At 46.1% G+C, this 13,885-nt stretch overlaps 1 protein-coding gene across 1 annotated transcript in view; it reads right to left on the bottom strand.

Annotated features, from left to right (window-relative positions):
• Positions 1-13,885, bottom strand: part of KIF26B (kinesin family member 26B) — a 429,471-nt gene that overhangs the window by 30,545 nt on the left and 385,041 nt on the right. The window contains exon 11 of the mRNA XM_032801064.2: positions 962-1,124. Within this exon, the coding sequence (XP_032656955.1) occupies positions 962-1,124 (163 nt within the window). The remainder of the gene's footprint in view (positions 1-961; positions 1,125-13,885) is intronic.

Raw genomic sequence — 13,885 nt, 5'->3', positions numbered from 1 at the left:
CACTGAAATAGACCCAACTCTAACCACTAGATCATGCTGCCTTCCAATGAATGCACTGAATGAATGCATTAAGACCCTTCACTGAATCCAGTCTTGACCAAAGGATCTAGACAGTTTTCTAAGGACTTAACCAATAAGGCTTTGCTGTAAAAGGAGTTCAACCTCACTGGTCAAATAATGCACAAAAGACAAGGAAAATCCAATTTTTATCCCAACACAGACTTGGGTATACAGTGTGTAGTGTGCATCTCTTTCTGTGGCTAGCTTGTTGTGACATGGTATACATGGAGTCCATCTGATGGTCTCTACTCAGATTTATTCATTAATCCATGTCGTCATTTTAAATTATGATCACAAAACTCACCTGTTTTAACAAGTTAACAGTCCAGATGATAAAAGGAGCTAGGATTCTGGAAGCATGAAAATGGATATACCTCACTCCCTACTAGTCCACTGCTTGGAAAAAATCTACCACATATATGCTGAAATAACAGGACTATGTGTGCGTCTATGCAGAGATGGAGATTTTGCCTTGTATTATACTGCCTTTACTGTCTTATGGGAAAAATAGGGAACCTTTTTCTTCATTAATCTTAATTTCCTTTAATTCTAAAAAAAGTAACATTCATTAAAGTTTAAGTGTAAATAAAACAATAATTGACAAAAGCACATTACCAGCTATATTTGCTCTACTAAATGACAGACTTGGAGTTAGGCTTAGAAAGCTATTATAATAGATGTGCTTGAACTCTCCTCTGCATCTTAGGTTGAAGCTTTCTCTCCCTTACTCTCTGCTATAAACTCTAAACCACACAGCTAACATAAAATACACGTAACCCATACACTTAGGAATCATGAATACTGATTTTGTTATATGTTTCAGGCCTCTCCATCTCACTAAGGGCTCTGTAGGGTCCTTGTTTCCCACTACAAGGAGACAAGGAGATACATATCTCCTTACCTTAGTTTTCTTTTTCTTCATCCTCAGGACCCGAGATGCAACCTGGATGGTGGACAGTGTTTCAGCGTAATTCCCTGCCGCTGCCGAAATGTGAGCTATCATAGTGGTACGGCAGTTCATGTTCCCCAGGGACTCCCGGAGCAACATGGTGAGCTTGCTGTCTCTGCAAAATAAAATGAATTAAGGCTACATTAGTGAGCTGTGTTTCACTTTTGACTGTTGTGATTTGACCAGATCTCAGCAAGATCTTTTTTTCTCTTTTTAATGGAACAGCAGTTAGTACTGTTCTCCGGGTTTGTGCTGTTTTATGTCTGCAGCTCAGCAAGCTGAAAAACCCTTAGGCTAAAATTAGAACTTTGTTTTCTTTTTTTGATTCCTCTTCCCTATCTGCTTTGCTGTCCGATTCCCCCAACACTGTTACCACAGCTAAGACAGAGGGGAAAATGAAGGACCTATGCCCATAATACTTGTTCAAGACCAGTTCTCAGAAAGCACTGTAGTATACAGTATAAAAACAAATTTACATCAAAGGATGAGACAGACAGACAGAGCTCCAGTTCTTCTCTCACCCACAAGGGTAACAGATCCCAAAGCCAGAACAGATCATTGTGATCATCTAGGCCAGTATTTCCCAAACTTGGGATGCCACTTGTGTAGGGAAAGCCCCTGGCAGGCCAGGCCAGTTTGTTTACCTGCCGTGTCTGCAGGTCTGGCCGATCGCGGCTCCCACTGGCCGCGGTTCGCTGCTCCAGGCCAATTGGAGCTGCTGTATAACACAAGACATAAAACTTCCCAAAAATAATTTCTAGAGCATCAGCTGTAAAACAACATCCAATCTGATTTAAGAGTACCTCCAGGAATTACAGTAGGGTAAAAACGGTTGAAAATCAGAGAAAGATCAGGCTGCAAGAGTTTGAATCATTGTTCATTTAGTTTAGATCTTTGCCTTGACAGAGGCTGGAATCAGGTGCCATCTTCTGTTCTTGCCATTCACGCCCTCTCTCTGAATAGGCCAGGTTTTGAAATCCTGACATTTTATCCCTCAGGCCTGTGATTATAATGAGGACAGGAAATGGCACACATGACAACTACTTTAACAAGACAATGTTACAAACATAACCCCCATAGTGTTACCAGTTTAATATTGTGGGAAGTGATGTGTTACCAGTATAAAAGGCGTGGTCTCAAATACATTCTGCCTCAGTCAACAATTAATGTGACGTTCCTTGAATAAAATAGTCCCCACATGCTTAATGACAACAATTACATCTCCTCCTCCTCAAACCTTTCATCCTTCCATTACCCACTCTTCAGCCCAACACCGCCCAACCTATAGGCTTGACCCTCCCCAGGAGCTCACTGAGGTTCCTCTGGGTGACTGCCCTATCTGCACCCCACAGCAGCAGCTGTGCTGGCAGACAGATGGGCCTTCAGGCTCTGCTGCTGGCAGCAAGTCACCCTGCTATGGAAGTGGGCTGTGTGATCAGTTGGGAAATGGATCCTCTTTGGGTCTTGAAGTGGACAGGTCTCTCCCAATTGCTAGGAGTCTCCTCCAGCTGGTGTGTGGGAGCCAGTTTCCTAAGCTGGGGAATCAGCTGCGCCAGCGAGTCTCCCATGGCTAGTGCCTGGGGCAGAACGCAGGGCATCAGTAGCTTGACCCTGTCTCTTGTCTTTCTCTTCCTTGTGCACAGCTGAAGCAGCTAGCAGGGTGTGGGGGGATGGCTTGTAGGGATCTTGCAGTGTGTCCTTCATTCGTGCTACAGAGGCACTGTTGGGGAAAACAAGCTGTTATGGTCACAATAGAGTGGGCACACACAAGGGGCTCAAAAACTGATGCCAAGCAGAGCCAGTCTCAGCATTTTTTTGGAGGGTTGAGAAAGAATTCTTTGCTGCTTCCCTTATGCATGTAACCACCCAGATATAACACAATCACACTATCATGCACAAGGCTATCTAAGGATTTGGGGGAGAGTTGGTGAGATGATTCTTTGAGATACAAACCAAACCTACACGATGCTGAACTAGCTCTATGCCTTTCAAACTTAGCTTTCTGTTTGCATCAGTTTACATGTTTCCTGGCTATCCTCACAAGTAAAAGGGCCAGACACTTACAATACTTTTTTTAAAAAGAAAGTTTTGAGTCTCCTTCATGGGGGACTCCACAGCCATCTCTGTTGAGAAGAGGCTCACATGAAACCTGAAGACACACCCCAGCTCATCAGTGATTATACCCCAAGGGGCTGTACCAACACTAAGAGCAAGCAGGCCATCTCCTTAGGACTCTCGGTCACTCTTGTCCCAGGTTTTTAATGAATCCCAGTTTGCCTTCACAACTCTCAACTCCTGCCTTCAGAACAATCCACGTGGCTTCATCAAGACCATAAAAGGACTTACTGTATCTTTCCTTTTGGAATAAACATGGCCCTGACGTGTGATGATAAACAAGCAGGGAAAAAAGCTTAGGTGACTCCAAGGAAATTCTTCTCTACTCCTGCCTATACAAGGATATCCTGAGCTACTCAAGAGATAGATGGATTCCTGCCAAACACGCTTCTCATCTGTGAGGAAGCAAACTAGCTAGATGTTAAATTATATATATAAAGCTTAAGAGCTTTTTTTCCCCATAAATTCTATTCATAAAAAGGTTTGTTTGTAAATTTCTATATTCAGTAAATGTCTTTTCTTGGTGCACGATTGGCACTAGTTACTTATCATTAATTTACATGATGGCTGGAGGAACGGCCTACAGCACAGATAGAGCAGAGCAATCTCACCTGACGCATCTCAACAACGCACACAGAAGTGGTAAAACTCTAAAAAGATGCACTTTTCTAAAAATATTAGGGGAGGAAAAAAATACTAAACTAAATCTAGAGAGGGGCCCAAATGAAAACCCTGGATCTGAATGTGATACACTGGTTCAAATGGCTGAAAGTGGAGACTGTAACAGCCAGCTATTTATTCACTACAAAAGGAGTTGTTTCTTTAGCTCAAGTGGTAGGAGCTCGTACTTTCCAAGTCTTTCCTTTTGACTTCAGTGGGCTTTGAATCAGATCATTGTTGATGACTGGTGCTACCTGTACGTATGTGGCCACACATCTGTTAAACACTCACAAAGGTTGGGGAATTTTGCATGCAGATCCATGGGTGGCAAGTTTGTAGAAATTCTGGTGTGCCCAGGACCCACCCCTCCAACTCCGCCCCCACAAACTCCACCCCCACCTGCCTAAGGCTTTGGGACAGGGTTTGTGGGGGGAAGGTCTGGGGTGCAGATCCTGGGTTGGGGATTAGGGTGCAGGAGGGGTGCAGGGTGCAGGTTTTGGGATGGAGTTTGGGTGCTGGGTGCAGGCTCCGGGCTGGGACAGGGGGTGGGTGTGCAGGAGGGGGAGAGAGGTGAAGGCTCTGGGCTGGGGGTGGGGGCATAGGAAGGGGTGAGAGGTGCAGGCTTTGGGAGGCAGTTTGGGGGGAGGAAGGGGTATGTGGGGAGGGGGTGCACCCTCTGGGAGGGAGTTTGGGGATAGAAGGGAGTGCAAGGGTGAGGGCTGTGGGGCTGAGGATGAGGGGTTCATGCTGCGGGGGCGGCTCAGGGCTGGGGCTGAGGATTAGGGTGCAGGGGGATGAGGGCTCTGGCTGAGGATGAGGATTAGGGTGCGGGGAGATGAGGGCTCTGGCTGAGGATGAGGATTAGGGTGCAGGGGGATGAGGACTCTGGCTGGGGATGAGGGTTTGGGGCGTTGGAGAGGCTCAGGGCTAGGGCAGGGTAAGGGCAGCCTGCCTTGCCATCAGTAAAGGGCAGGCACTAGGATCCTGGGGCAGCAGACAGCAGTTGTGTCAGGAATCGCTCTACTCGGGCAGCACGAGCAGGCAGGGGAGAGGCGCGCGCTGCTTTTTGTCAGGCAGGGACGTGGCGCGGTGGGGGAGAACACGCAAGGGGAGGGGTGGCAGGCGGGGGCTGGGACCTGTCCCAGGCAGGGACATGGCGGGGGAGGCCCGCAAGGGCTGGCGCCCAATCCAGGCAGGGCCGGAGGAGAGACCCAGCTCCAAATATTGCTGGAGCAGGGCCCTCGGCCCTGAATATTCCTGGAGCCAGAGCACCGCAAATGTATATAACCTGCCGCCTATGTGCAGATCCAAACTTTGAGGATTGAGCTGATATCTGGACATTAAAAGCTCTGTAGGTTTCTTCTGGATTGGTTAAGCAGACAACAGTTTGGATGACTACCTCAATACCTTTGTTCTAGAAATAAGAGTAGAAAGCTCATAAATTATGCCTCTTGTGAGATTTTTACTATTTTTTGGTTTCAGCTGGGTCAGAGATACCAAAAGAACTCTCTCTCTCGGTACTTCTGCTTCCTGACACACTCAAGATTATAAGGTGGCTTTGAGATGTAAACAGATGTCCGTAAGGATTAGACACAGACAATCTCACTTATTTCACTATGACCTAAGTCAGCTTTGAACCCACAGATCCAGAGATAAAAGGCTGTTTTATCAGTTTAGTGCACCCCCTCCCCATCAAGGAATAATTAAGATGTCAAATTCTGTACATCAGGAACTGCCATGCCAAAGCAGAGTTACATGGAAATTATTAACATCGGCACAGAAATCAATAAAAAGCCTTTCATTTGCTCATGCTTCCATCAAAGCAAAACATGCAATGACAGCGGGGAGAGCAACATAATACATTCTAACCATTTAGGTCTCCTGACAATACATAATCCACAGAGTCATCATCAGCAAACTGTGCTATGGCTCTCCTAGAGATTTATATGTAACGAATATAGGGTACCCTGCATCACCTGCGATACACCAAAATAAATGCTTGCAGCAGGAAGAGTGAAGGTGTAGAGCAAATTCCTGTGACATAATTCAGCTGGTTCCTTGACATAAATCAAACTAAAAGGGGAATTTCATTAAGATTATTCTGAAATAACAGCTGCAAAAATCCAGCCATTGCCTGATTTCTAGCTATAAAGCTCACCCATTCAGTATCAACTGGCTTTATCTTGGCTATCAGCTCCACTTTGCTCTGAGATACAATACACAGCCTCCTGCTGCCTGCAAAAGGGATCCCAGCAAGAGAATGAAAATATTTGCTAATCATATTTTTTGCAAACATTTTGCATACTATCATGAGACACATTCCCTCATTCATGGTTTGCTAATCTCCTACAATAGGACATGCTCAGATTTGAAGAAAAAGATCAAGAGGAAGATGCCATCACATAGGTGTTGCTTACCAGCAGATTATATGTATTTTTACTCTCTTTTTCTTCAGGCCGTAAAATTACTGGGAAAATATTTTTATATGGGTCTCAGTATACCCTAAAATACGCCTGATGGATTGTCCAAGACATGGAGTAAATGCTTTGTTCTTCTGAATGCTGACATGGCATTTATGTCAGAAAAAAGAATGACTGTGAATCATTTCATTAGGGTAGCTGAGCTGATATTTGCAACTGCTAAATCCCTTTGCTTGTGGGGCGGTGGATTTCACAAAAACGAGCTCTGGACTAAGCGTCTTTTATGAAGATGAGACCATTACAGATTCTCATGTTGTCCCGACTATGTAAACTACAGTAACGTGTGGGAAATATTAAATGAAGAAACCTCAAGGGCTGCTGCTTCTGAGGACATGTTGTTGCTTTTATTGAGCAGAGGCTGATTTGAACCATGTTCACAGCTCTTCTCATTAGATGGGGGTGCAGTTCAGCCTTCCTTGGAAGATTTCAAGGAATGCAGAGGGTTCCTTTTTATTATCTCCCCAGAGGAACACAATGGCATGGATGACGGATAGGATTCCCCCTCCCCAATCCATTTTTTTTTAACCACTGTCTTAATTTTTAAAATTTATTTCTGTCATGTCCATTAACTTTTTTATGTTTTAGGAATTTACCATAAACCAATCTGAAGCACACACTGCATCACAATGCATGCTCTATTGGAGAGAACAAAGGACAGGAAACAGACCTCCCCCTTTCAGGCCTCAGAGCAATAATATCATCACAAATATGACTGATACATCCTGCACAGTTAAACACAAAAACAGAGAACCGCCACTATGGAGAAAGCCTGGGAAAGGATCAACAAGGGCAAGAAAACACTGTCTCATTCCCCTCTTGGAATTTCTGATAAATCATTCCTTCAGGAGTTGGGATCTGGAGGAACCACAGTGAGAAGAGGAGAGACTGTAACACCCTGTGCATCTTCAGGATCTATATAGAAGCACCCCCAAGATTTGCAGAGTTAAGAGCTGTCCATGTGGATGGCTCCTATCTCCATACTGCTGCAATATTCCACTTCAATTCCCCTTGAGCAGCACAGTTCTTCTTGCAGGAGCCATGCTGCCCCTGTTCTAGATCCCATGTGGCTGCCAGAAGCAGCTGCTGTAGAAACCCAGAGGGATTCAATACAGCTCTAAACTGTATGAACTCCATTGCAGATTGCCACACAGAAATGTGGGAGCACAGCAGGGGCCTTGCTGCAGAGAGCAAACCATTCCCTTTTCATCCCTTTTCAAACACACAATGCATGATACCAATGGAAATTGGAATAGGCCTAAACTACTGTTCTATTATTTGCTCAACAGGAAACAAGGATATAGGCTACTGCTGATTGAAACCCAGAATCCCCATTCTGTAGGATTTTTTTTTTTTAAGTTCAAAATTTTCTTGACACTGAAGCAAAAACTCGCAATTTCAAAATTTTCTGCCAAATGGGAGGAGTCCAACACTTTCATTTCAAAAGATGGTAACAACATCCCATTTTGACCTTTGCAAAAAAGAAACTGATGAGGCTCCCAGAGCTGCTGGGAGGCCTCTCCCCTGCAGTTGCTGCTCCCTGAGGGCTCTGCCAGCCCCAGAGCTGGGTTCCCCTGCCTGGGTGGTTCTTACCAGCTGTGCAAGCAGTCAAAGGGGACTGAGAACTGAGGAGCAGTCGCAACCCCAGGCACCAGCAACAGGAGTAGGAGATGGGGCAATGCCGTGACTACCCACTCTATAACACCAGCCAGAGCAGCAGCTTCCCTGCACTGCCCGTCTCCAGCTTCTGACTTCCAACCTGACCACTTGAGCTAATGGAGTAACTGACAGCAAATGTAGGTTTTCATCCTCTGTGTGGACCAGAACTAAAGGGGGATGAGACTCACTCATTGCCAGTGAGTGCAACAGATATTTGCTGACAGCAGAGGAACAGAGAGACTCAGGAATCTCGGGTTCCATTCCAGGCTCTTGAGTGGAGTGTTCTCTGGTCGGCACAGACCCTTTGGACAATGTTCTCCCCGCAAAGACAATGTTCTCCCCTCGACAATGTTCTCGCCCTTGTTCCCTCCAACACGTCTGTGGTCTAGTCTTGTCTCTTTCTGCCCCCAACTCTGGCTCCTCGTCCTATTCACAGTTTCCTCTCCTAGCCAGTCAGTCTCCCTCTTAGGGGTTCCCCATCTGAGTCCTAATCTTTTCCCCCATCCCGGCTTCCAATCTCAGTCTCCCTCTGTGCGCCTCATCCCAGACTCCATTCCAAGCTCCCTGTTCCAGTCTCCTTACCTGGCCAGTCCTAGTTTCCCTCGCACTGGCTTGCAGTCCAGTCTCCTAACCCAACCACTCCTCACGTCCCTCACCTAGTTCCTCATCCTACCTCAGGCTCCCTCTCCGCCCCAGGTTCCCAGTCTCCCTGCCCAATCTCTCACCTAGTTCCAGTCCCAGTTTCCTTCACCAGGACCCTTGTTCTAACTACTTCCTTCACCCACACCCATGTCCAGCTCTTGTCCCCTCTACATTTGAATCAGGTAGCTTCCTCTTCCTTGTGGCCTGGGCCCACCAGAGCAGAATTGAGAGCACAGAAGAGTTTCCCTGCTCTAAGTTTCAAGTGTCCGGTGCCACAGTGGCCCACAGCTTTCCAATGGCTTCAATGGGCCTTGGATCTAGCCCTTTGCTGTTTCTTTTTTTTTTTTTGTAGTGTAATTCCAGTAGGTACTAATTTTATAAACATCCCAGCTGCTGATACCATGAGGGAAACAGGCTCTCTCATCTCCCTGGATCCTTCCTCCGCACAAAGCCTGCCATGACTGGGCTTCTGCACAGAGACTGCCAAAGATAAACTAGAAGGGTGATGGCAGGTCAGGCATGAGACATCCTGGCAGACCTGCGAGGGCATAGCTTGTATAATGTCTGTACTTGTCTTGTTCTAGCTACTGATGTAAGTACTTCACTTTTATAAGAACTAATGTTAGCCAAAGTATTCAAAATTTGATACAAAGAAGAAAGGGAAGTCAGGATTGCTTTTGTTAAGGGAAGTAATGTTGAATCCATCAGCAGAATGTGAAGTAATCAGGGCTAGGTATTACATACAACATGCTTGGGAAATTCATAGAAATTTTCATGACCATATTTCATTCACTTGGTGCAGAAAGGAAACTCCTGTCATCTCGATCTAAGAGAAATATTATAAGAAATAGATTCAGTTTTTTCCTGGGGGACTATTTTACCCAGTCCTATTATGTGCTTGTCTCTGCATTTTAACCTTATTAAAACAAACATTTTCTTTCTCCTTCTCCCATGCATACCACCCCACTTCTTTGAGAACTCTGACCAGTGACAAGAATGTTAGCATCAGTGGAAGAAAAAGTAAGGCGCCACAGAAAACATTATATGTTATTTAAGCAACATGACATGTCCGAGCATGTGGAACTACTCAATCGCACACCTTGGTGTCTAGCTAGGCACCAGGCCAAATGGAGAATGTTGTCAACCATCTAAGTGTGTTATTGTTACATAATAAGCTAATATATACCCTCAAGTAGTTTGTAATGTAATTATTTATATAGGGTTTATAACATTCAAAAAGTTAGTAAATATCAAAGTTCTGTTTGCACATGATATTTAACTCTACTCCCTTGTGCATATGCATGGCTTTATTAGTAATCGTAAACATTTATATTATGGTAGTGCCAAAAGGCCCCACTTGGTTTTGGGTCATTACATAGGTAAGAGAGAACCCCTGTCCAGCAAGGTGTGCTGTCCAAAAAACACAGAACAGGTGAAGGTATAGGATCGGCATGTAACTTTCAAGCCAACAAACATGGTACAGCTTTGTTAGCTCCATGTTTGGTTTTTGTTCATTTTTATTACACTGGGGTAGAGCCAGAGTGGGGAGTGGTGGGAATGGGCAAGTTAGCAAGAAAATAGGAAAGGTAAGGTGGGGAAGAGGGAACAAGCTTTTTTTTTTTTTTTTTAGCCATGATCACTGTGCAGGGCTTTTTAGACATCTAAGGCAAGATAAGGAAGGATTTGAAGTAAGATAAGCTAGTAGCTTTATTGTTTATATCAGGGAATTCTTCCCATGATTAATGGAAATATAGGAGAAAGTGGGGATGAGTTTCTGTAAGAAACTGATTGGTGGGCCTTTGAGGAGGAACTCTGGCAAAGTGAAAGTAGACATTTACATCATGTTACTCTTTATCAGCTAGGTAGAGTGGGGCTAAGTTCTGAAGATAAGACACATGTGTTTGATGCTCAGGAGAATGGAGATCCAATGGAGAGACTCAAGGGTGGGGGTGTTGAAGAGGACAGGGTGACTAACTAGGAAAATAATCTGAGAAGCATTTGGAATGGATTGGAGAGAAACAGGATTGCAGTGGTCATGGCAGAAATGGGGAGGCTGCAGTAAATCAAATCATAAAATGACAAGGGTTTGAATGAGAATTACACTGCTATGATCGTCTTTCACATTTTCTGGCTTTTTAAGAGTTTAACTTCAACTTTAATATTGTAATATTTTGTGTGAGTGTGTGTGTACGTATGTACAATGATCATTTCTTTTTCCCCATTAAAAACAAAAATAGTAAATGTCACAAGGACAGAGCCCCAAAAGTTCAAAGAAAAGGTTCTTTTTTTCCTGTTAAACTTAACTAACTTCTGATCATAGAAGTGCTTATTTGAGAACAATAACTTTTGTATAATGGTCTGTCGCTTCCCAAGCTGAAGAGATTTCAAAAGGCTATGGAAAGAGCCAGAAGGGCTGAACTGTAAACTGACAGTAACACACACACTGTTCTGGGCTTTAGGCTCTTCTGGGATTCTGCTGTATAATCAAATTAATTTAAACCTACAGTAACTCCTCATTTAACGTCTTTCCGCTTAACGTTGTTTCAAAATTACATCTTTGCTCAGTTAGGGAACGTGCGCATTTAAAGTTGCGCAATGCTCCCTTATAATGTCGTTTGGCTGCCTGCTCTGTCCACTGCTCGTAAGATTCTGTGGAACAGCAGCGACTTTACAAGAGAGCATTGCCCAAGTTCCTCTTCTCCGCCTCCACCCTCCCAGCGCTTCCCCCACTACCAAACAGCTGTTTGACACCGCTTAGGATTTTCTGGGAGGGAGGGGGAGGAGCAGGGAAGCACCCGTCTCCTCTCCTCCCCCTCCCTCCCAGAAAGTCCTAAGCGCAAAGCGCTAGGAGGGAGGCATGGGCAGCGAGTCCTATGGGCCCATGGTGCCTGAGCACCAGGAATATTCCTGGCCTTGACCCAGCTCCAGCAATGTTTGGGGCCAGGTCTCTCCTTCACCCCCCCCCCCCCATCCGCCAGGACATTTAAAACAGCTCGGGCCCCCACTCACCTTAGGCAGTGCAGCGGAGCTGGGCAGCTTCCTCCCTGCTCGCTCCACATGCCTGCTGGCCGCTCCCTGCAGCCCCTGGCCGGAGTGGATCTGTGTCTTGCCCCAAGTGCCCTTGCAGCCAATGGGAAGCTATGGGGCCAGTGTCTGGGGGTAGCAGCACATGCAGACTCCCAACCTGCCTTGCCCAGGATCCCAGAGCCTGCATCCAAACTCCCTCCCAGAGCCTAACCCCATTCCTCTGCCCTCCCTCCCAGAGCCTGCACCCCTCACCCCCTCCTTTGCCCCCAGAGCCTGCACCCAGCACCCAAACTCCATCCCAGAGCCTGCACCCCAGACCTCCTTCCCCACCCAAACTCCCTCCCAGAGCCTTAGGCAGGTGGGGGGTAGAGTTTGGGGGGTCAGAATTAGGGAGACAGGCTGTGGGCATCACCAAAATTTCTACAAACCTGCCACCCCTGGAGGGAGCGGGAGGAGTGGGGAAGTGCCGCATCTCCACTCTTCCCCCTCCCTACCAGAAAGTCCTAAGTGCCGCTAAGCAGCTGTTTGGCGTCACTTATGACTTTCTGGGAGGGAGGGGCAGGAGCAGGGATGCGGCTGCTCCGGAGAGGAGGTGGAGTGGTGGTGGGAAGAGGTGGGCCTGGAGCAGAGCGGGGACAGGAAGAGGTGGGCCTGGAGCATCCCCCAGCAAAGTCGGTGCCTGTTCTTCTCCGGGGAAGCTGCCGCTGCTGCTGTGAAGGTGCTTCCTAGTGTCCTTGCCTGCAGCCGGCTGTGCCTGTGTGGGGTAAGCCAGGGGCACTTCTCAACCACAGTACAGTACTGTACAGTATGTAATGCCTTTTGTCTGCCCCCCCCAATATTTCCTTGGAAACTAACTCCCTACATTTACGTTAAATCTTATGGGAAAATTGGATTCGTTTAATATTGTTTCACTTAAAGTTGCATTTTTCAGGAACATACCTACAACGTTAAGTGAGAGTTACTGTACATATAGTGGAAGCCCTCTCACAGTGAAGCCATTATTATCATAGAACACTTCTTCCGTAAGTTACACATTAAAGGCTTAATTTTTCCTGATATTCTCAGCCCAATTCTGAACAGCACACTGTTGCACCAGCCCTGGAGAAGCTCCAGGAGGGATGGCCCCTCCTCCACTTCCCTCTTTCTCGACTGTTTGTGGTGCGTTCTGCCTTGCGGGTGGAACTGTCATGACTAGCCCCTACACAACTGGTCCAATGGCCATTTTGAATGTGGAGAGAATGATCCACTCTGTGGCCGGCAGCCAGGGCTAATGCAGCTACAGAATATAGCCAGGGCCAGGCAGCTTCTGCAGCCATAGCATTTGATAATGGAAGACAGGCTGTACCTACAGTGAGGTCCAATGTACCCTACCACCCAAATATCTTTAAGATGGTTCCTATTGCAGACAGGGATGTGGCTAAGAAGTTACTGCTCCTGATGGGTTTAACACAGATTGAAATGCAAATCCGTGGCATCATGTTTCCCAGGTCCTCTGTAATAGTAAATACCCACATTGGTCTGACATGGCATGGTTCCACATACTGTCAAATGTGGCCATCCTTGCACAGTTGTATAGTGTAGGTTCTTGACCAAATGCCAACCCACACACCCCTACCCATATCTGTAACGGAGGGCTAAATCCTCTTACTCAGGTTACACTCAGACAAAGCTCCCATGGAGTGAGAATTCAGGACTGGGCCTACAGTCAGGGGCACAATTTCTTAAATTCTTAGATATGTTATTAGTGACCCATGTAAACTCCTGAACTAGATTTGAAAAGCAGCAGCTCTCTGGCTTCTGGAAAACTGCCTTGTGTAGGCTTAATTTTCTTTAGCTGTGTACACTGTGGCTGGCCCGCCCTGTTGTTGAGTGTAGAGGAGCTGTGAGAAATAGGGCCATGGAGCCCAACTCCTCTGGCGTGGCTAGTATCTGCAGGGAGCTGGCAGGGATCTGTATCTGAACTGGGAAAACTACAATGACTACAATGGTCCCTGTCCCCAGTGTGGTGGAGGAAATATCTGAGAAGATCCCTTGCATTCTCCACCCCATTTAGGCAGCCATATAAAGGACAGGCACTATCTGGTCCTAAATGCTATACAATGCAGTCTTCCCCCGGGCCTATGAGTAGAGTTAACAAATGTAGTAATGTTGTTTTTAGGACATAGTTCGTTAACACATAACTACAGCACTCTTCTCTCCACCTATACATTAAGCCTAACTTCTTTGGTTTAAACAAGTGGAAGTATGTATACTTGGTTGCAGGTGGTGTTTGGGCAGGGATATATCAGTGCTGAAA

The sequence above is a fragment of the Chelonoidis abingdonii genome, chromosome 3 (genome assembly GCF_003597395.2).
Source record: "Chelonoidis abingdonii isolate Lonesome George chromosome 3, CheloAbing_2.0, whole genome shotgun sequence".
Classification (NCBI taxonomy): domain Eukaryota; kingdom Metazoa; phylum Chordata; order Testudines; family Testudinidae; genus Chelonoidis; species Chelonoidis abingdonii.
Note: the sequence above shows the minus strand (reverse complement) of the source record. Positions and strands in the feature narration are given on the sequence as shown.